Here is a 23,894-nt window from a genome sequence, read left to right as displayed (position 1 = left end):
GGTGGGGCCTATTTCACGATAGCCCCACCACCACTGCGTGTCTGTACTAATACTACGGCGACTCGCCTGCTTTATAGGCCTAGACCTACTCGTGAATCCAGCCCCACCGTGGCATTCATCGGTAGATAAGCACGGCGTTTGGGCTTCCTTCCACAGTATGATTTTTAGCATAAAACAAAAACTACTCGACCAATAATAAAATTGACGATAATTCTTGGTATCGTTTTTCTTAGAAAATGGCGCATCTAAATTACTGATAACAAATATTGCAGAAACTGACTATGGGAAACTGGTTAGGCCTTTTTTTTTTTTTTTTTTTTGAGCCACGACCCACCCTGTAACAACATATCCCCCTATAAACCGTTAGGCGTTAGAGTGTAGCCTCTGTACTACTACCAAAGATTCTGCTATTACTACTTACTAGTCTATACTAGACCTAGTGCCGTAGTGGTAATAGTACTACTACTAGTAGTAGTACTAGTAGACTACTACTACTAGTAGACTACTATAACTACCAGTAGACTGCTACTAGATCTACTAGACTACTACTGGTAGTTTAACTTGTAAGCGCCGGCCGACGGGCCAGGCCACGGCCGGGACGCTCCCGCTTGCTTGCTGCGGCCGAAGTAGCCGCTCACTTTGTGAGCGAGCTGGGCCTCTTCTTCTAATCTACTTACTAGACAAACAGTTACAACTTACAATGTCAATCATGTAGAATACAGTATATCCTTTCTAAGGTTAAACTATATGGGGGCATACCAGACATACCACTCTGTATTTCCCAGGCGATCGTTTCCGTGAGGTCTATTCTCGGGCTTGGTGCCATGTTCATACGCTCTTGCACTGGCAGCGGGGGAGATGCAGCTGGTTCATATCGGTAAGGAGCAGCCCCACGATAACGTTCTGGTTCATCGGCTGCCTCTCCCTCCCCATCTTCCCCTTCAACTTCATGTGCCTCCTCTTCTTCTCCGCTATCGTCAGAGCTGCAGTCTTCATCATCATCATCAATGTCGAAGTTTACCCATATAGGGGAAGACATTATGCTCGAGGTACCAGGTATCTGTGCAAGCTAACTTAGTGATATTTGTACGTGGTAATGCGTACATGTCGACAGTCAGTGGGTCGACCGGGAGCGCACATCCCGCGGGGCCCGGGCCTGGCCGGGCTAGCTATCGTGTACGCGCGTGTACCAAGCTAGTAATCTGAGTGCTTGTGCTGAGCGGCGTCTGCTAACTGAGCACAACTCCGTGCTTATACGTCATCAATCGGTTCAGGGGTGTTGGTCACGTGACTATCTTTTTCGCAAAAGCTGCAACGGGGTCCTCCAAAAATGTGATATTTGGGGGAGTTTCTAGAAGCGATAAAAACCGGAACGACACTGACAACATATTTACATTGATAATCATGACATATATTTTACATTTCTTTTGCATATTAAAACATTTTGCAAGCATTTTATTAGGTCTTTAAGCAGGTAACAGTAATCACGAGTAAATCATTACGATGACCGAATCAGAATATAACTTGACAAGTTAGCAATGATGGTCCCTCAACATTATCCTATTTCAATAATTCGCAACGAAGAGAGTCCCCAGAATTTCTTTGAAATGCATGGAAGTACAATTCCTAATTTAATCATTTCTCTGCGTTGATTTCGGTAACGGATTCAGATAACATATAAGCCACATGTATTGGGGAAGGTGATATCATGCATTCCCTACAGCACCATAACTATTCCACGTCACCAGTGGGGCATGAAATGCATGAATTATGGCGTCCCCCTGTGTCCATGCTTCTGTCATTTTATTGACAAGATCGACTTTTATCTCTTAACATTATGGTTACCATAATCGTCCAAGTATGTATATAGTTAACAAAAATTACAAAAACAGATGGTATTGTTCAAGCTCAGTGAGATGCAAACAAAAGACAGAATAAGGTAATACCTGGGTGTTTGTGGAATCTGATGGACAATAATGCAGAGAATCAAATACGTACCTTGCTTGAATATCATTGTCAAATGGAATACAACAATAGAAGCATATATCTCGTATGTATACAGAAGTAGATACAGTAGAGTACAGTGTGTAAGAACTATGTGCGCACAGACGAGTCATAAGCACTAGCCTACTACCACGAGATCGTGACTTTTCATGACTTTTCGTGCGTAAGAGTGCATAAAATAATGATAGAGAACTTGCTATCTAAAGCTAGTTACTTAGGTAGACGAAATGATAAATAAGCATTTCAATGATTACATGAATAAGATAAAAATCCGGTGAACATATTGACTGACAAACACTTCAGAAAATAATACTGAAATCATACAGGTCTATGAATAATAGATTACATTTGTAGTACCGGTGAGACGCTATTTTGTTAACATGAAGAGATGCATCTCTCCCTCCCCATACATGCTTCCTTCCTCTCCTTCTCTCTCTCTCTCTCCCTCCATTTTCTCTCTCTCTCTCCCTCCCCTTCTCTCTCTCTGAAATGACACTGATACGTGACCAAATCTAAGGATGGTGCGTAGCAACCGTTACCTAAATAGGCGTGAGAACGGCGGTTATGATGGTGCTGAAGATAATGGAAATCGATTTTTCACAAGCACTTGCACGTTCATATACAAAATATAATACAGACTGCATAGACAAGCATTATGACCTCAAGTCACGAAGCATATTATAGGAAGCTAATCATTTCTAAATTCTTAGAAATAGCACTGGATATTGGAAAGAATTACGTAGAAAGTTTCATGTGCGACTATCAAAGCAAGGTCTGACTCATTTGAAGAATAAAATTAAAATGCTTTATGAATGCATGAACGATTCGGGTTTCTCATATACAATAATAAACCACCCTTGTGTCTCTTGAATCCCAAAATTTGCAATGGGGAGAGGAAGTTTAGCTCTAAGTCACTGACATTACTTTCAGATAGGTTGCTTGAAGGATTTATCATATTCTTGTATTTCTGCATGTAAAAGTTCATACAAAATTGCACTGGTTTATGAGACAATAATGTTACGTCGATGATAAGCCGATCGTTTTCCTCGAGACAAAAGATTAGTTATTAACAACATAATCATCAACGTTATCCTATATCCTTTTGTTGAGAGCGAAGACTACAGCCCTAAAACTTAATCTAGAGCTGAAATATTGAGCGTGCTTTGGCCCTGAAATCTCCAATAATGTTATCAATAGATGTCTGTATTATTTATGTCACACGAAGCGACATGGTCAATCAGACATGACTCTGAAATTTGTTCTACGGGGAAAGGATGGCGCTGATAATGCATGTGGTTGGAAAAAATTAGGTCATTTCACATCATGCCAGCTATATTATTATATAGGATAAAACTTGTCACAGCGAAGAACAGAAGAAAACTCGTGCATGATTTATTTGTCATGACCTTCACAGCACTCTGGGTAGGGATTATAAATGCATTATTATTATGACAAAAAAAGACCAATCTAGTTTGTCTCCATAGCTATCATGAAAATTGATCCATATCTTTCCCACTTATTTGAACTTTCCTTTCTTAACAGAAGAATCGTTCGTTTTAAGTATATCTTTTTGAGTTCAGTTTTGTTTACTGTAAGATTAAGTAGCAAGAATAATATCTCGTCAGTTCTTCTATATATCTATATACGCAGAAGGGGAATGAAAGGATGGATGTTGTACAGTCAAATTTATCAAACAAACAAAACATTGAGCGAGGGATATTTTACCTTGTTTACTTTTTTAAACACTGTTTTATCTGATATTGCAGAGATTGATCGTCAAAAGTAAAACAAAATCAAAATCATCTTTCATCCTCTGTTCATGTGAGACATAATCTTAACGATCAGAAATTCAATCTGTTTCAGCCAACTACCAGATAATGTTGCTAACTCTCCGGTTGTACCGTTAAGTCAATCTATGTTACTCAATAAATCATAGACCTATTACACAAATGGACTAGAAACGAAGGTCTCTCTTTCATCCTATCATCTTAATGAGTATATACATTCAAGTGCTTGGATAATGATGATTGTGCAATCGTGCATCGTCACTGACAAAAGAACATAGAGCTGCATGACAGCTCTATGCAAAAGAACCATTTCCTCATTGCGGTCTTAGTTTGCTGAGGTGCCTTTTCAGACTCAACTGCCTTTGAATAAACACCAGTGAAAGGAAGCAGCAAACCCGAAAACATGACAGTTTTCCTGTCACAAAATTGAAAATTACTGAAGTGGAGACATGTGGACAAGCATATAACATGGCTTAATGATAGGATATACATGTCATATATATGAATACTGTCCATGTTTACTCCGGAATAATGTGCGAAAAATGAGAAAAATTAGATTACAAATCACAACCAACCTGCTAAAGTAATTGCTTTCTCTTGTGAAGTACGCGCATTTCGTAAATGAAATTACTTGAGCGATAATTTCCCAATGTACGCTACACCTTCACATGCATTTTTCTATGATTTATGAGAGTTACTATCTTCTGCGCATGTAGTTTTTAGATTTCTCAAAGCGTCGTCATGTTTTTATCCAGGCTGGCTGTCGACGGTAATGATAAGATCAATGCAGGAAAGCATGTTCAAAATGCTTTTGCGCTACTTTTGACAGAAGCAGGTGCATGAATTAATCAACAAGCGATGAACGTCAATGAGCAGTTAGGTCCATGCTCAAATACTATGTTGTAGGCCCTATGTCCCTTCATTATGTATAAGCCAATGCTAACTGCAGGGCGCCTTTGGAGAGCAATTTTGTACAAGGGCATGAAAGGCAAACCGAGCAGGATAATATAAAGAAAACGAATAGATACATTATTTTTTATAGATGAATTAACGAGAAATAAATTAATGAACCAAACAAGCCAAATGCTTTTAAAAATCATGAATAAGTGATGAGCTGCGGTGAGAGAATGGATAGAGAGGGAGGGATGACGGGGAGAGAGAGAGAGGCAAGGACGGGGAGAAGGAGAGAGAGAGAGTTTATAGAAAGGGAATATACAGGTATGCAATATAGACGTGTAGGATGTACGTCACGAGCTCGACATTTACGAGTCACACAGCCCACGAGCCATTCAACCCACGAGTCACACTGTCCACGAATCGTACAACCCACGAGTTATACAGTTCATGAGTCATGCAGCCTACAATAAACACAAAGTGAACAAAGACCACGAGTTCTACATCAAGAAATAGACCCACGAGCTATATACGGTCCAAGAGATAGACACTTAATAGCCAGGTTCATGAGCTATAAGGCCCATGAGCTCGACACCAGGCATGAAAAAGCCCCATCATGAGCTCGAGACATTGCACCAGGGAGCTTAATGTACACGTACATATGATATGTATTGTCAAGCTCGTGGACCCTTTTTGCCTAGTGTCATGCTCACGGGCCTTATTCGCCAAGTGTCGAATTCATAACAATGGGCTTTATTCGCATGATAGAGCTCATGGTTTTTGTTTTTTTTAAACTATAGACACTTCCAAGCTTGTGGGTCTGTTCTACTATACTTGGAGTCCGTGCTGCAACTCGTGGGCTTTATATTCGTGCATGGGTTATAGCACATGGACATTATTTTCTCAATGTCTATAGCTCATTGTATAATGTACGTTTAGACCACTGGCTTACAATGTAGGTGGATTGACATCCCCCACCATTATAATGCACTTTTGGTCTAAATATCGTTATGATAATCATCAGTCAGCTAGGGGTTATATCATTACCCTTTTGTTATCTTGGCGCACCCATCTATCTCGAAGAGATGAAGCAATAAAATCTTCGCATTGTTTACCAGCAGATGCAAGGAACGTATCCCACAAAATAATAAATAGATAAATTCAAACCCAATTAGTAGGCCTATTGATACGGAGTCTCCTACTCACAGTGCACCTTTAGCTGAGCAATTATCTTAAATTTTTTTTTTACTATTTTCTATAGGCCCTAATTCAACACTCACCCCTCCCTCCCTCCCCCCGAAAAAAGGGTTACAGCTCGTTATCCCGAAGGTTCGTTATTCCGAAGGTACTTTAGTCCGAAGGTTCGTTATTCCGAAGGTCGTTATTCCGAGGATTCGTTATTCCGAAGGTTCGTTAGTCCGAAAATGTGATGAGGTTTGTTATTCCGAAGGTTCATTAATCCGAAAATGAAATAAGGTTCGTTATTCCGAAGGTTCGTTAATCCGAAAATGAAACAAAGCTCGTTGTTCCGAAGGTTCGTTTGATGGACCCTATATCACTTCGGATCAACGAACCTTCGGAATAACGAACCCTATTTCATTTTCGGATTAACGAACCTTCGGAATAACGAACCCTATTTCATTTTCGGATAAACGAGCCTTCGGAATAGCGAACCCTATTTCATTTTCGAATTAACGAACCTTCGGAATAACGAACCATCGGAATAACGCCACAAATGTTCGGATTAACGAACCCTTTGTCATTTTCGGATTAACGAACCTCTAGGTATCGGGAATTTGTGTGTTTCGGATTAACGAATCTTCGGAATAACGAACCTTAGGAATAACGAACCTTCGGAATAACGAACCTTAGGAATAACGAACCTTCGGAATAACGAATAGCACGCAAAAGAGAAATGAATCTAACGAGGAAAACTGCGATAATGAAAAAAAAAGGAGGGGGAGGGAAGAGGAATGACCGCCCCCCCCCCCAGAATATAGACACAAACAACAAAAGGAAGAAATTTCTTTAAACAGAAAATGCACGACAACCATCAACGCTGACTCAGCAACAGCTTTTATAGCAAGTTTTCTAAAGTAATTGCACTAGGCCTGCATGGCGCCACTATGATATAGGCCTACCCTAAATGATAATTTGCTATAATAGATATAGCACCAATCGTTTGCAAATGCGCTATAAATCATGGTGTTTGTAAGGCATACTACTTCTTACGTACACGAGGTGGAAAATAACAAAATAAAACTTTCCTGAAATGCAGCAAGGAATTCATTTCTTCGAATTATTTCTTTGAATTTACCGAGGCCCTTGACTATGGCAAGCTATTCTATGAAATATAGGACCCACTTAATTGCGATAGATAGAAAGGAAAAAAAAATGAATGTAACGAACAATTCAACAAACAACCCCCTCCAAAAAAAAAGACCCCAAAACAAATCAAAACAAAACAAAACAAAACAAAACAAAACAAAACCCAACAACAACAAAGAAACAAAGAAACAAACACACACACAACACAACTTTGTAAAATAAAAACGTTAACAACGTTCGCTGCTTTCTGTAGACCCTATAATCACTCTCTCTTTTTCAAACGTCTGAGTATAATAGAACCTCCACTCCCCTCCCTTCCTCTCCCTCCTCTCGATCCTAGCTAGATCCCCTCCTCTCCTCCTCTTTATAGGCTACCCTCCCCTCCTCGAAATCTCCTCCCCCTTCCCTCCCCTGGCCCTCGATCCCCTCTTCCGCCTCCCTGGACCCTCCCCTCCCCCCCCCCCCTCTAGCTCCCTCCCCTCCCCTCCCCTCCCCTCCCCTCCCCTCCCCTCCCCTCCCCTCCCCTCCCCTCCCCTCCCCTCCCCTCCCCTCCCCTCCCCTCCCCTCCCCTCCCCTCCCCTCCCCTCCCCTCCCCTCCCCTCCCCTCCCCTCCTCCCCCCCCCCCCCCCAAGCGCCCTCGCAGCGCAGCTAGTGCGATAATAGAAATTGCGCAAGTACAGTGGAAACGTGGCTAGGTTGGATGCGAGGGCCGCAATCATCCCCAACATCGGATACGACGTGTGGAGATTACCCTAATTTCGTTTTTCTAAGACCAACGCGTCAAGCGCTGTCTGGGAGTACCGGAATCAGAGACACACGTCTAATGCACGACGGAAGTAAGTGCTTAGATCGTCAATTAAGATGGCATTTCACAAATTACTAGAATATTGAGGGATTTGACCGATGACAATTTTAAGTAACGTGACGAGCTATGGATAATACTCGCAGATGTTACGTGAAACGTAATATCTGGGACTGTAAAGGCATCGGCTCAAGTGCTTTACAGGATCAGGACACGATAAATGTGGCGAATATGATCAAATATCAGCAGTCTTGTTAGAATGGACGTTATTGTCTGCAATCTGCTCATAGATCTTGTAGTTGTAGGTCATTATATGAGAGTGGAGTGATAGTGATGAGCCTATTGCATTAATCAGATAGAAGTCTACGAGGAGAGATCTAAATAATAGATTATCCCGGCTCAGTATCGGTATAATTATTTGTGCTGACTAGCGAATTGGCCAATTCTTATGATATGAATGACCCACGGACGACGACGGCCACGGACCTTATCACAAAATTGTGTGCAACCAATTCAACACAGCATGCTGTATAAAACCTGACCAGTTCCACTGGTCCTTGCAGACACATTATCATGCCAGATTTGATAGAAGGAGCCGGATGTTTGGCATGTTCGACATAAATGGAATCAATGAGGTTGAGATAGATCGCCCACATAAACTCTACAGTGGTGAGTGCTATGGAGTAGATCAGGAGATTTATGGTAGCACACACATGGCAAGGATATACCCAGGTCATAGTTCGAATCATTTAGAGCAGAGATGGTGCCTGGTGATTGGTAAAAGCTCCCGCTCCATGGATTGGAGGGTAGCATTAGTCAGTTAGTGTGTGCCAAGGTCAGAGGATGGTACTGAGTACACCGTCTGGTGTCTGGATGGATTTTACTGTAGGCCTACACAACCAATTCTGCCAGTTGTCTATATAAAGCTAGTCCCACTCTAGCTGTTGTATCCATCAACAGTAGACCTCTCTATTTGCCTTTAAGATGGATTGCAATGATCACTTTGATTTGGTAAATGCATCAAAGGTGCTCAAGAATAGAGAAAGAAAATATGTGTACTCATAGCATATGTGACCCGCTACAACAAAATGATCCTAAAGTCGGGCGAGGTCGATTATTTGAAAATTGCGTGATATAATCCCCTAATCTTTCTGCTTTAAATTGATATATAACACATTTTATGAAAAATAATCGGCTGCGGAGATATCGATGTTTAAAAGAGAGCATGTCGAGACGTCTGGAAAATCACTGTTTCGAGAAAAGCGCCCTAAGAGTCTTCCTTTCGACGCAATCGCGATCAAGGGACACGCAAGTCAGTTTTCACCTCTGGACAGTAGAAGGTAAGCCCTAGCAACCCTTGAAGAGTTCATTCAAGCACATCAGCGTCGGCGGTCTCCTCACCAACCAATCAGTGACCAGGATGTGAGAAGCGGCTGAGCATAGCGCATCCCGCCCGCACGCACCAGTCGACTGGCCAGTGTGCGAGCTTCACGCTTCGGTTAGCAGCAAGCAGCAAACTGACCAATGAGATCACTCTGGTCGTTGTTAGGGGCGGAGCCTATCTGTGGCGCTCAATCCAAATTTTCGAACCAGTTTCTGCTTCGTTGAAACGCCAAAAAACATGGCTCAGTAAAACGCTATTTTTTAAATCTTTCCTTTGATCATTTTGCTTCAAAATTTCGACAGATGATAGAAGACATGTTAGACTCCAATAAAATATCAAAATCAGAAAATCGTAAGTTTTGACCAATTTTAATGCTCTGACTTCAAACTCGATTTTCACAGCTTCGACCGTGCGCGACTTTAGGACCTTTTTGTTGTAGCGGGTCACATATAACCTCTTGCCGTCAGAAGTATTAAATCTCTGCCCTTCTAGAGTTTCTCAATTGTTAAAAAACTGGCTGCATATTTTTGAAATAAAGAATAAGAAAATTATGACATAATAGTGCAATTTTTTGTATTCCTTTCATTGTTAATCAATATCATAATGTCTTGATAAATATGGAATAGAAGATGGGAAAGGGAGATTTGATGTCTTGTATACATCAGTATGAATAGAGCTAGTACATGATACTTTGAAGATTGTTGATATGATATGTATTTCATTTTTCACTGATCTCATCCTTCCATCATACTATCTTGTCTATCCTTACTCTTTCCTACCTTCCTTCTGTCTTCACACGGTCAGACCCATCCAGCCCACATTGATGTCACCACGCTCATCTCATCACAATGCTGTCTTGCAGGTGTACGGTCAACACACAAGCCGTCAACATGTTTGCCGAGGTGTTCTTGAGGCTGTCGCTGTTTGCTGCCTTCTTGTTAGTAGCAACCTTGTCATTTTGTACTCTTGATCACTTGTCTTGAAATGAAGTGGGTATTTCTCAGTGTGTGTGTGTGTGTGTGTGTGTGTGTGTGTGTGTGTGAGTGGGAGAGAGAGAGAGGGAGAGAGTTAAAGTGTGTGTGTGTGTGTGTGTGCATGTAGTATATTGTGTGCTGGGAGAAATCAGTGTATGTGATGTCACTGTTTTCAAGTTATCAAATTGTAAGTCTCTCCCAGACCTCACAGCATGAGATGTACATCCAAGGGCCTGAGATATGTATGATTTATGTATGGCAGGTACGTGTACACTGTGTATAGCCTTGAGTTGATGAGATTGAAGTGCACAGTGATAATGCATTAGCAAAGTGACAGATCATTTTTTTTATCAGGTTTTTTTTCTCATTGTATTCAAATTTGATGTAATTTGTCATCATGACAAATTATCACAGTAGTCCTTAAGCTTGTCTTAGGTTGATCTGCCTTTTTTTTTCAATATTTTTCCTTCTTTTCTCTTTCTTTAGTTGTATTAAGACAACAATAGCCATCTACCTTTCACTTGTGCCCAGAAACTTTCCTTGGATAGGGTTATTGGAGTGCTTGTTTTGTTGGCGTGCAGTTGTTCCAAAGAACACACCAAACTACTCAAAATATGCATGCTGTGCATGATATTGAAAACTCTGTTATTAAAAAAACACTCTTTCAGTGAAAAGACAAACAACAAAATAATAATAATAGTAACCCAATGTGAAATCATATTTAAGAACGTAGATGGCAAAAGTGGTGATTGCAAATTTGTTGTGTGGATAGTTCTAGTGAAGGTATTTCAAAAGCATATTAAGCTTTATACTTTCTGTTCATGATCGATAGGATATCTGAAGATTTGGACCCCTTTCAGCGAGTCATTCAGCCAGAAGAAATGTGGCTGTACAAGAACCCCCATGTGGAACATAGCACAGTGTCAACCAGGATGCTCTTTGTAAGTTGACATCATGGGATAAGGTCTATTGGACATTTTTGGTGGGGGATGTTAACTATATAGGTACATGTATCATTACTGCTTATGCACTCTCGAGTAGGAATGATCCTTTGGCATATATGTGATTCAGAGAATTCAGAAGAATCCTGGTTGCTGAAAATTCGGGCCAAACTGCACTGTGATTATCGTGACCATTGTGAGATTGAGCAAAAGACATGGATGACAATGCATTCATTCTTATGTATGAATCATACTTGAAATTTCATTCATAATTTTACTCTGGGTATTGGCACTGGATATCTTATCAATTATATATCAATAAAAGTGTCATATCATGGGCTGTGGGTGGAAAGCAGTTTAATTTTTTAGACCCTACGTTAAATTACTTGCATTGTCTTATGCAGAATTACCTGGCTGTGTATTCGTGGATTAATTTCAAAATGAAAGGCGACCTTCGAAATGCTGTTGGACCCAATGTGTGGATTATGAAAATACATAAGAGGAGTAAGAGGTATACATTATACAGCCTGTGCAGTGCTTTCAGGAATGACTACAAATTTTTATACAGCAAGTATTGAATAATCACAGAATTTTTTCATAGATGAGGATTGTAGTGTGCATGTTTTTTTGTTTTGTTTTTTTGTTTTGTTTTGTTTTTAAATGCTGAATAAACACAGCACTCTACCACAGTGACTTTGATTGAATTGATTTTGGGTGTATACTCTGTACCAATCCTTGATCTGTATCACATAGCCTGTGACATTTAATGTTAATGAACACTACCTCTTCTGCTATATTTCTGTTCATTGAACTATAATAAGGACTTCTTCCATGTCTGCTGCTCTTCATCAGATTTTGGCTATTCTGGTGCCACTGTGTACGATACTAGTTTTCTCCATCTTTCGGAAAGATCATATAGACTTCGTTCAAGCTGTGCTAGGTACAGTATGTCATTCTGTATGAGTGAGAGTATGCAATGTTGCCAGTTATGTATATCAAGAGTAAATGTAGTAATCAAATTTCACCCCCTTTTTTTTAAGGAGAAACATAGAAGATAGTTCATGACAGACCTAGTTTGCAAGATGCAAGTTATGTCAGGATTATTGTATACATGACAGCAAGTTTGAGAAAATGGGGAAAATAAAAAAGAGGAAAGAATTTGTATTTTTATTCATGGTATTTAAAAGCTTTTAGGTCCAGAATTATATTATAATTCCTCAGATGAAATTGTACAGAATTCTTCCACTTGTGCTTCCTCTTTGTCATGAATATAAAACTATGCTGAATGCAGTTCTGACTTAGAATCATTAAAGCTTATCAGGTATTTATAACTGAAATGATTGAGCAGATTAGAGTTCACTTCATATTACAAGTCATTTATCGTATGGTATCATTCTGTTATTGACTCCTAGAAAGCATTTGTTGATGATATTGTATGTGGTAAAAATTTTAAAACAAAAATTGAGTTTGGACATAAAGTCAGTGATGCTTTGCCGAGTGATTGTGATATTATTCATTTTGATGGATCCTCAATATACTTGAAATATTAGTCTGAGGATGTTTTTCTTTGTCTACATTTACTATCTCATATTCCTGGTTTTTACCAACAAAATGTTCTTGGTCAAGATGCTTACAGACTTGCGAAAAGACTGTTTATAAGGGAAAAGGTCTTATTGTACTGACACTGAATAGTCTGCTTTATAATATTATAGAATTTTAAAAATCAGGGAATCCCTTAATGATGCATAGTCCTCAAAGAGAAAGTATCATGGAAGTAATAGTAGGTGGTCAAGTAAATCATGTATGAGCCAAGCAAATTACTATATGTCACCTTTATGCACAAGAAATTGGGTGTGTCTGCAGGGATGACTTGTGTGGAAATAATGCAATGCACTGTGAGATTGTGTAGTCCTACATCAAATGCAAAGAGTTGATATGTACAGCATTTTCCAATGTCTTTTACATTGCAGCATGTTCGTTAGCAGAGCTCCTAAATTCAGTCCTGACAAACAGCATCAAACTTGTAATAGGAAGGTAAGATGGCTGCCAAGACTTGCTTTATCAGTCCAAGATTTGAAATGCCAAACACACTATCTTTATTCAGAACGCAAATCATCACAAGACTATAGACCAGTTCAATTTTGGTGCTCTTTTATATGTTGACTGTTTCGGCCATAACTGCAGGGCTTCAGCATGCCTAGCAATAGTTGATTTTTGCGTTGACTTAATGCACCTGACTCACTGCACAACCCACTAAATAGCATTTTCTCCCGATTTTGGAAGCGCCCCACCCCCCCCCCCCCCCCCCCATGGCTGACGTACACAGTGTTTTAAAACTGAATAGGACTGTAAGAAAGAAAGCAAAATTGAGCAAAGATGGTAGGGTTGTAAGCATAAGAATCAATGTGTGCTGTTTATTCAAATTATTGTGCTTTATCAACCCTGAGACTTACAAATGATTTTCTAGATCTTTTTTTTTCAAACTTTCTATTTAGGCAAGTAAAATTCATGTTGAGGCAAGTGTTCTGCAACAATTTGAAAATCTACTTGCCCCACTGGGCAAGTGGTAAAAAAAATTGTGAAGCATCCTGTGGATAAAAGCAAATTTGGGCAGATATAAGAATGTTGAGGAAGAGATGTCTGAAGTAAAACCAAACAATAAGGGGCAGTCTTGGACTCTCCTTTCACGTATCATTGCCAATATGCACATAGAATGCTTTGAAACCCACATGCCAGACTCGTTACAACACAAACCCTCACTCTAGCTCTGGTTTGTTGATAATAAGCTTCATCAAAGTAAAACAGCTCAACGGCTTAACTTTCGCACAGCTCAACAAAGGACACTGCCCTCCACTTTCACAATGGAAACTATAAAGAAACTAAAAGCAGTCTTCACACCTTCCAAATGATGTACTGTAACCGCAAATCTCTCTTCCTTATTTACGTCACCATGCCAACTTACAAACAACGCTTGATAAGAATGATGTGTGATTTGGAAGTTAAGTACTTTCTCGAGACAGTGATACTGATTGCTACATCATATGCATAGATGAAATAATGTTACTGGTGACATAATTGAAGTGGAAGAAACTTTCGTTATGTTTTGTCTGGTTGTTCTCTATGCAGCTGTAGTCCACTTGACTGTTGAGTGGCATTTGATTGGCTTCATTCTGTCACCCTGCTACCATTTATTCCCTTGTAAGAGTCCTTGAATGTGAGCTGTGCAAAAATGCTGGCTGTTTGTGGTGCTTAGTCCTATGTTTGTTCTTTGGCAGTCAGCATAATCAGAAAATTCCGATGCTGTCATACGTAGTTTAGCATTTTGTGTGGGTACACTTGACTGCAATGTGAATTGATATTTGAATGTGGTTAATCCCTGTCAAATAATGCTTGTTCTTTTTGGTAGTGAAGCCAGATATTTCATACTTTGATTCCATTTGGTTTGTACTGTCAGGGAAATTATTGCACCATACCACTGGGTGAAGCGTATATTTTTCATCTGTCTCAAAAGTCAGAAGGGTTTGAAATCAAGTTACAAGGCACAGCAACTTACAGTCGTGTGCTAGAGATATCATCATTGCATTTCATTCATCTTTTTACTTTAAAAAAAATGAAGGCCACGTCCAGATTTCTTCACACGCTGTTTTCCTGACGGAGTGATGACAGCAAATCTTGTGTGTACCGGGGACCCAGCAACTGTCAAAGAAGGAAGGAAAAGTTTCCCTAGTGGACATTCTTCATGTAAGTTAAAAACTGTGTTTTTGCATGCTGTAGGAATCCTTTGATTCTGAATTTTGAGACTTTTGTTTCAGCCTACCATTTAGTATTGTATCAGCAAGTGTGCGTATGATGGGGGAGAATTAAATTTACATATAAAAGAATGACAGTAATTCAAAGTGACTGGTAGTTATGAAAGGTCAGTGGTCAAGGTCAAAGATACTTGAACTTTGGCTATAACTATCATGATCAAGCCTTGACATCAGCGACCATTTACTGATGGCAATGTGATTTGGTAGGTAAGAAAGAGTTTCAATTACTCTAAAAATGGGTAGTTTGATGGAACAATGTGAGGATCACTACCAAATGCCAGAGAATTTTGCCCAGTTTCCAGCTGTGACTGCAACTAGTGATGTGCAACAGCAGTTTAGTTTTATAAGGATGATGATGTTCAAATAATCAGAAAAATATACTATTAACCCTAACTTACCTGGGCTATTTAGCGAGCTTGAATTCCTGGGGGGGGGGGGGGGGGGGCATTATGGCCCCCCCTTCAGATCTCGGCCGTTGATCGCGCGATCGCCGCAAAATTTTGCATGAACATAAAGCCGGATGTAATCTACAAGACTGCTCAGTTAAATTTTCAAAAAATTTGCATTTTCTATTTTAAATCAATTAATTATGCAAATATATGCAGAAAAACTCATTTTTGTCTGTAATTGGCTTATAAAAGCTTATGGAATGCTGATTTGTGGTGTAAATATTCCTAGTGACATTCCAAACATTTCTGTGTAAAAAAAAATTCAGTATCAAAATTGATTTCTTATGTTTTTTATTGTTTTATCAATTTCTTAATGTATTTCTTTGTTTTTTCGAACTTTTGTTTTTGTTGTTTTTTTCAACAGAATTTGTCATACACATTTTTTGAAGCATAATTATACTAAAATAGATTGATTTCAGCCATTAAAATTAAAAATATGAATCTTTATATGAAATAATTGAAAAAACACAATTTGTATTGACTTTGTACACAAAATCACGTTTTTGAGCAATTTTGGGGTTGACGAAAATTTTTTGAAGGGGCGTGGCTTCGGAACGGTATACCCGGGCGCGACAAATTTGGTCTCAAAAGTTGCGCGAGACTTGAAAGTAAAAAGTCAGCGAGCGGCGCAGTCAAAAAATTTTGCGCGCCGGAATGGTCGCGGAATTTGTCAAGGGGGGGGGGCCATTATGCCCCCCCCCCCAGGTAAGTTAGGGTTAATCTAGATAAGTGAGCTTCATTTCAGTGTAAAAGAAAAAAATTACCATGCTCGCTGCTAGAAAAAAAGAATGATGTATGGGACCTTGGAAGCTTTGCAATTAACTGCACTGTAAACTCAAATTTCTCAGTGTTGTTTTTATTCGTACATTAAATTACATTTTACTGATTTATGACATGAACTTCATCTCACCAAGGCGCTGTTGCAAAGTTTAGTATTCTCATTGAGCATAATGCATTTTTGTTGACACACCTGTGGGTACTTGTCTAATTTTATTGTGCAAACTTATCAAATGCTGTTTACTATTATATCTTTTGCATTATGTCAAAAAGTCAACTGTGTGCTTCAGGTGGGTGATAAAATGCCATCTCAGTCATTAATTTGATGGATGTTTAACGACGACATGGTAGTGCATTTAATGATTGTGTTTATTCTGTCAACAGTGGCATTCTGTGCGTTTGGGTTCGTAGCCTTCTATCTTGCCGGGAAGCTGCACACCGTTGAGCGCCAAGGTCGAGGTGTTGGTTGGAAGATCGTTGCGACCTTGCTGCCTTTGTACATTGCCCTCATGGTGGCGCTTTCCAGAACGGCTGACTACCGCCATCATTATCAAGGTAGTGTAGAGATGGATGTGTTTAGATGTGAAGGGAAAGTGAGAAAGAGTACATTACAGTCTGTGCAGAGGCTGTCTAAATTAGTTGACCAAAATATCCAATTAATGGTAGTTATGCAAATAAAGTAGCTTGTCCAATGAAGAAGCTTGTCCAAGTTTGCAGTGATATCATATTGGTTTGAAGAGATGCAGAAATGAATGGGTAATGCCATGAATATTTAGTTTGGTGAAACTGATACTGAGCAACATGAGCTACATTGTAGTAAGTGTGTACTGCATGGTGTAAAATTAAAACTAAATCCATTATGCCCATGAAACATTTACAGTGTATTAATCTTCGAGGGCAAGAGAGTATTTTGTGTTTGAAAGAGTGAGGAACCATTGTTTGAATAATGTAAAAGCTGTTATTTTTGTAAGGGTTTGATTTGTGCAAATGTTGCAAATTACTATTTGGCCACAAGTAAGGGACACATGAAAATATCGCCACCAGATCTTGGTTGCATAAAGTGGCAGATTGAATGGACAGGCATTAGGGGCACTTAAGATACCCTTGGTGTCAAATTGCAAAAGCAACATCTTCGAAAATGTCTGTGACCTCCTTTGCAAAAAATATTTATATTTGAAAATGATAGCTTTTACAGTAATCTATGTTACAGCCAGACTCAATGGTTTGACCTCCACTGTGACCCTGCAAGTAGTAATTGGTTTCTTTGCATGATGTGATTTCCCACTCTCTTAACTCGGTGCAGATGTAGCAGTTGGTTCCTTGCTTGGCCTGGTCGTGGCGTATGGCATCTATCGACAGTACTACCCGCCGCTGACGTTTCCCCACTGCGACAAGTCGTACGCAGCTCTCTGTGCCCCGTCGGACGCCACTCTTGAGGAGATAAGTGTGCAGGCGCAAAGCGGGAACATCAAGCTGGTGTAACCCAGACAAGGGGTGGGGGGGGGGGAAGGGGGGTGGGGGGAGGGAATGGAGGGCAAGAAGGCATCAAAAAGATTTTGGTGAAAGATTTATCAGTCTTTGAGGTTGGTTCTGGCGCATGCATACTTGGTTGTATTGTTGGAGAATTCATGGACATTAATTGACTTGTAATGTACATGAAGATTGATTTCAAACTGAATCTGTTGCAATATTTCATTCAATGTCATCTAGTGATAGAATACATTAGATGTCTAGAGATGTTTTCCTTGAATGATGAGACACTGAATACACTGTGTTGCTCATAGTTTTAAAACAACTCTTACATTTTGCTCTGAAAAAAAAAGAAGAAAAGAAAGATGGGAACACGATTGTATTTGAAAGCCATAGTATTAATGAAATTGAACATTCCAGCAAATTATGTTTCGAATGCAGGATTATGATTGGCTGAGAGTGATGGTATGGTTGATTTTAACTGTAACTTTTTGCTCAACGCATTGTGATAAACAGTAGGAACTTTCCATAAAGCTTTCATTCCAGAATGTTTTTTTTCAAAATGCAATTAAGTACATTTAGGATGCAGGTCATCAAACTTTCATTAGCTCTATTTTTGCTTTGTTTTGTTTTGTTGTGTCTGGTTTTTTTTTTTTAAACTGCTGTGATGGATAATTACCTTTGGAAACAAATTTGGATAGTTATATGATCTATGTGATATTATCTGCATTAATTAGCGTGAAACAGAATTTGAAAAAAAATTGTACACCTCCCCCAAAACTTGGGGAAAGCAGCTTAAAGGGGATGGCTAGTAACCGATCAGTGGGAATATCAGTGGGAATGCTGAGGGATGATTGTTCCAGTCCTTGTGGGATTCATTTAAGAGTACATTATATATCTACTGTTGTGTGAAAATTATTTGCTTCAGAACGGTCTCATATTCAAGTAATGTGCAGATTAATGCCCCGTCGCTGACCAGGGACGCTTACCTGGAAGCATTAAACTGCACATTACTTGAATATGAGACCATTCTGAAGCAAATAATTTTCACTCAAGAATAGATATATAATGTACTCTTAAATGAATCCCACAAGGATTGGAACAATCATCCCTCAGCATTCTCACTGATTCCCACTAATCAGTTACTAGCCATCCCCTTTAAAGTTGTATCAAAATTTAAATTTCATGACAACTTGTGGCAACTTCTAGTAAATGTGAACAGTAATCGACAAAAATCCATGTTGTTCGTGTCGTCGACTGGCACACGTGTTAGAAGTGGAGGGAAATTTTGATGGAGAATCTGTGTTCACTAGTACACACTCAAATATTGTCAGTTATACACTTTTGCCAAAATCAGCAGTGAAGGCAAAAATTATAGTCAGTAATTGCCAATAAAGGCATTAGACCAGAAATCCAGAAGTCTGTGTTCATTTTTTAATTTCATTTGTTTCAATTTTTGAAAAAATCACTTTGCTGAAATCAAAATCAAAGTACCTGTTAGCTGCCTCTTTGTGTTATTTTGATTGAATCCCTATCAGATAACCAAATACAATTAATCTTGAATTTTTATTAAAAGTCAAATCTTTACTTTATCTATAGCCTTTTGATATTGTAAGCATTAGAGAACCATTGTTCAAAGATGAGTGTTATTAGTGTTATCAATACTTCACTCCAGTATTGACAGAATACTGCATGTTATGTGTCGTTGCCCAGGCAACGGTGATGTGTGAGCTCCCCAAACATTCTACGACAGGAGTTTGACCATGTAAACTCCCCCAGACAATTATTAATGTTGGACTATCTCTTGCCAGCTGCTAATACAGTGTACATGTAAGGTAGTATACAGGGTCGGGGCTGATGTAAGCTGAGCACAAAACGCAATACATTCCCATTGGGTTGTACACTTTGAGGTTTTGTTTTGTTTTTGTCTGTTTTGTTGTTATTGCTGTTGTTGTTGTTGGTTTTTTGTTGTTGATAAGTTTATGTCATTATTGCAAGGTTAGATAAATGTGTATAGCCAGAGCACCAAGGTGAGCATTAATCTTTTAAATTGAAATTTTGTGTGTATCTATTTAAAATTGAAAAGGCAAAGACGGAAGTCCTTGGGTCTAAAGGCATGAATGTTTCAGCCAGTTAAAGGGAAATGTCACTCCATGTTCTGGTTAGCTTTAATGGGGGAAATCAGAGGAAGAGAGTATTTGAAGCTTCATTTAATTTGACTTGAAGTAAAGAAGTTATGGAATTTTTAAAGTGTGACAGACATTTATAAAACATACAATGTGCTCTTGTCATTCATTCATATGAGCAGGAGTGATTATGTTTAATACTAACTAAAGTACCTCACAACTCTTTTACTGCTTGTACAAAAAAATAAATATATATAATGATATAATCTTTACATATATATATGAATATATATACACCACTGGATCCAGCTTTAGGGAAACGTGCTACAAAAATTTGACTCTCAGAGACATTGTCTTTATCACATCATCACCTCTTCAAAAAAGTTACTGTAATTGTTTTTTCCAATACAAGACACTAAAACAATTATCTATGATATTATGATTATTTTGACTATTTCTCTATAAATCTTTACATTGCTCTTTCTTATTCAAAATTCCTTTGTTTTGATAAAGATATAAAATTATCATTTTTGTTTCCTTTTCACTTACAGCAGCATTAGGGAGACATTTTCCTGTGTGTACTCATTTTAGGAGAAATAAAATGTATCTGCTAATCCCTCTTCATTATAGACTTCATATACTTCATATACGAGCTATACCTCTGGGACTAGACACTAGATCTAGTGCAAGTGCTTGTATTGTTTTCTTAGAGTACAACTCATTGGCCTTATTGCAAACTCCTGCATAATGTCTTGACAGAAGGTTATCCAAATCCAAGTTGCTCATGTTTCCAACATTGCTTGTTGAGCAGTAATTGTCAAGGATAGAGACCGCATACTGTACTTGATATTGCCTATTTGTGTTTTTACCATCTGCTTTCTTGAGTGCCTGCTCCAAATCCTCTGCATTCAACACTTCGAATCTTGGGAGTCTTAGAAATTCTGTTGGTGTTGGCCACAGACATTCTGTAATCAACCTTATGGTGTCATTCAGGTCAGTGTCAAGTTTCGTGGTGTGAGGGCTCCTACATGTACACCATGCAGGGGAGGTGTATTCCACGGCACTGCATACCAGTGTTAGGGCACTAGTGCGAAGAGTGGTTGCTCCCCACTTTGAGCCTGCAAGTCAGCATGGGAGGTTGTTCCTTGAAAACACTTTTGCACTTATGGCCTTGGGTTGCTCCTTGTAGGTCAACTGTCTATCCAACTTCACTCCAAGGTGGGTTGGTGTAGCATTGTAAGGAAGAGGTGTGCCATCAAGGATATTGAGCTGGCGATTAGCCTCCATCGATCAGATGGAAGGCTGTTAGTGTTGTCTTTGATAGTCAACAGTAACAATTATAAAGGGAATAACAATTACAAAGGGAACAATGAATACCAATAGCAATTATAAAGGGAATAATGAATATCATGTCTACATATTAGTCTCGCACTTGAATTCTTTGATACTGGTGACACCGTGGATGATAAGAATTAAAAATGAAAAACAATTAGTAAATGAATTATCCCAAGTAGGCAAAGCAAGCATACCTCTGGTGGTGTCACAGTCCTCTATTATTTTTTGCCATTTTTATCATCATTGTTTTTTGTGTCCATAAATACCACGTCCTCATCACTATCTAGCTTGGAGCGAATCTTTGCCTCCACCCCCTCCAGGCAGCACTCCCCCTCTCTGAGGGTAATTTACACCACCCTACGGGTTGTTATGCAGGTACAGGTATTTGAGTTGCTGCATGTGTTGACCTTTCTGGAAATTAATAAACCCACAACAGTTTTCAGTGGGCAGGATCTTGAATTCTTCCGTCTTTACCTTGTTGGTGCTTGCGCTGTCCTCAGCATCTCTCCACTCTTGAATCTTTAATCAGCTCGGCTCTCCCCCTCACCTACTCAGTACCATTCCAGAGAAAGTCTTGATCATGTGAGGTCCCTCAGTTCAACAAAAGCTTGTAAATCTCATATTCTATACTCGTCTGACATGATTTCAGGTAGCTTCTCCCGGGTTAGTTCCCTTCATCTTTCAACATCTCTTCAAGAGGGAGCTTTTCAGGTCATCTTAATTGCACCTGGCAATTTTTCAGATTCTCGTAATGTGCGTCGCCAAAGATGAGACCTTGATTGAGTTCCAGAACTGATATGAAATTCCCAATCATAGCTGCCTCTTCATCATGTTTGTAGGCAAGAAGGGTAGCTTTCACAATCTTTGTACGTTTCCTAAGCCTGAAGTTAAGCATGAAAATAAGTATAGGACAACTTATTTTATTTTGGTATCTATTCATGCTTTTTTTTTAAAAATGATGCTCTATATAATATACAGATAAAATGACAAGAATATTCATATCTGATACACAAAAAATACAAAAGACTGACATGAACAAGATGAATAAACTTAACTTTACATACACATTCAAAGTAGAACAAAATTGGGAAAGTGGAGAGTATTTGAGAAATGTCTAAGTAGTGTAACCAATTATCCCCCGTCTAAAATTTTCCCCTTGAACCATTTCGTTCCATAGAGCATGCTAACGGTCTTGTTCCTTGTTAAAGGCCAGAATAACTGCTGCAGATGCTTGATAAACACTTTGTTTCTTGATCCATCCACCCACTCCACAAGCACATTAATTTCTAGAATGAATGCAGATAGTGCATTGAATGTAGATCAAGATCTAGATGATCTTATTCTTTTCTGTTTTTGTGTGTGGTTTATGCCACAGACCCACTGGCCACAGATCAAGTATTTACCACCATTTTATCAATGGTAGCCCCTACCCCCCCCCCAAAAAAAGTCATAGAATCAAGGTTTTCTGCACAAATTAACGCGTGCATTCTTGCGGGCCGAGTTTACAGCAGTTGGAAGTGAGTTTACAGGAGGGGGAAAATTCTGTCCGTCCATCCACACTTTAACTGCCTTGTCCTTAACCTTTGCCCACACATCCACATCAAAGTCAACTGCCATCACCTCTACACCATGCCCAGTGTAAATAACAAACTGGCATGACTGAAACCCAAGCACTCCCATCTGATATTGTACTTGGAAGTACCACTTAGATTTCTTCTTCGATACCAGTTTCTCTCCAGCGTACTCCTGGTGATGCAATGTATCAACCGATAGAATCTCATGTGCTCTGAGATCTTTATGTTTAGCTGAACACTTGATCTCCACTACTTGTGGCTTGTGGCATCTACAGCACGATATTCCACCTGGTGATGCACCAACAAACGGTAGATTGCTGCTGATACGGCACCCAGTTTTGCTACATTCAAAGGAGTCATGCAGAGGATTTTCGTTTCATACAGATGTTGAGTGACGCTTTCATGCTTCTTGCCATACTCGGTGGCCACTGAAGTGAATGAAGGTGCTGTTTCCAGTATTCTCTGAACTAGAGACTTGGCTTCTGATGATTTACAATTATGTTGTGTAAGTAGAGAAATTAGATCTCCTGCTACATTGTAAACTGGCCGTTATCCTGCCAACATGGGCATTCATCCAAGCAGCATCGTCTTGTTGCAGGTTCCAATAAAAGTCGACATCCGAGGCAGAAGTATTACTCTTAAGAAAATTGATGACACATGTAGCACCGGACTGCCGAAATTCGGAGATAACATCTGGGATGGATGATGATTTTGTACCATCTGGGACTGTATTTTCTGTTGTCAAAAATATTATTTCGAGATGGATTTGCTGGCTGAGTCAATGAGGCTTGCACAGATGGCGTTCACCTTCACAGAGGATACCGGTTTGAAATTTCCTGGAGAGTTTCTTTCGGATGGTTCTTTTTCTGTCGGAAGTCCAGTGTTGAAGAGTTTTACAGGTCTAGACTCTTTTCGAGGTTTTATCCAGACACAGGGCTTGTCGATACATCCGGATGTTCCAGCATCTGACATCCTCCTTTGTAGCTGTCGGTAGCGAAAAGTAAATGCAACACATGCTTACAGGTCCCAGCATCACTGCACAATCAAAATTGAGAAAGAAAAAGAAGCACAATATAGGCCTAATTAAAAAACTTGCTATTCCATTCAAAATAGCACACAATATGTTTCATCTTTCATAAATATGAGTAGTGTTAAATAAAAACAAAACTAAACAAAACAAAGCCAAACTCCACATTATTTGAGGCATGTAAAGTAAATATAAAAAGTGTACAGATTCTAT

General features: G+C 39.3%; 1 protein-coding gene across 1 annotated transcript; it reads left to right on the top strand.

Annotated features, from left to right (window-relative positions):
* The first annotated feature begins 7,725 nt into the window (after positions 1 to 7,725).
* LOC139735315 (phospholipid phosphatase 5-like) lies at positions 7,726 to 17,631 on the top strand. The gene is made up of 8 exons (XM_071646068.1): positions 7,726 to 7,849; positions 10,004 to 10,136; positions 11,006 to 11,114; positions 11,967 to 12,054; positions 13,085 to 13,148; positions 14,731 to 14,855; positions 16,534 to 16,704; positions 17,453 to 17,631. The coding sequence occupies exons 2-8, from the start codon at positions 10,048 to 10,050 to the stop codon at positions 17,629 to 17,631; spliced, it is 825 nt and encodes a 274-aa protein (XP_071502169.1). The 5' UTR covers positions 7,726 to 7,849; positions 10,004 to 10,047.
* The last annotated feature ends 6,263 nt before the right edge of the window (positions 17,632 to 23,894 follow it).

Source organism: Diadema antillarum, unplaced genomic scaffold, assembly GCF_040938485.1.
Source record: "Diadema antillarum isolate AM-2024a unplaced genomic scaffold, OU_Dant_1.0 seq00000569_RagTag, whole genome shotgun sequence".
NCBI classification, from domain to species: Eukaryota; Metazoa; Echinodermata; class Echinoidea; order Diadematoida; family Diadematidae; genus Diadema; species Diadema antillarum.
This window is presented reverse-complemented; position numbering and strand designations above follow the sequence as displayed.

What these genes read in the sequence shown, in the direction of transcription:
- LOC139735315 (XM_071646068.1), top strand. Translation starts at nt 10,048, where the DNA reads ATGCTGTCTTGCAGGTGTACGGTCAACACACAAGCCGTCAACATGTTT. An exon ending in TCGCTGTTTGCTGCCTTCTT is followed by an intron (nt 10,137 to 11,005) that starts GTTAGTAGCAAC and finishes CATGATCGATAG; the next exon opens with GATATCTGAAGATTTGGACC. An exon ending in CCCTAGTGGACATTCTTCAT is followed by an intron (nt 14,856 to 16,533) that starts GTAAGTTAAAAA and finishes TTCTGTCAACAG; the next exon opens with TGGCATTCTGTGCGTTTGGG.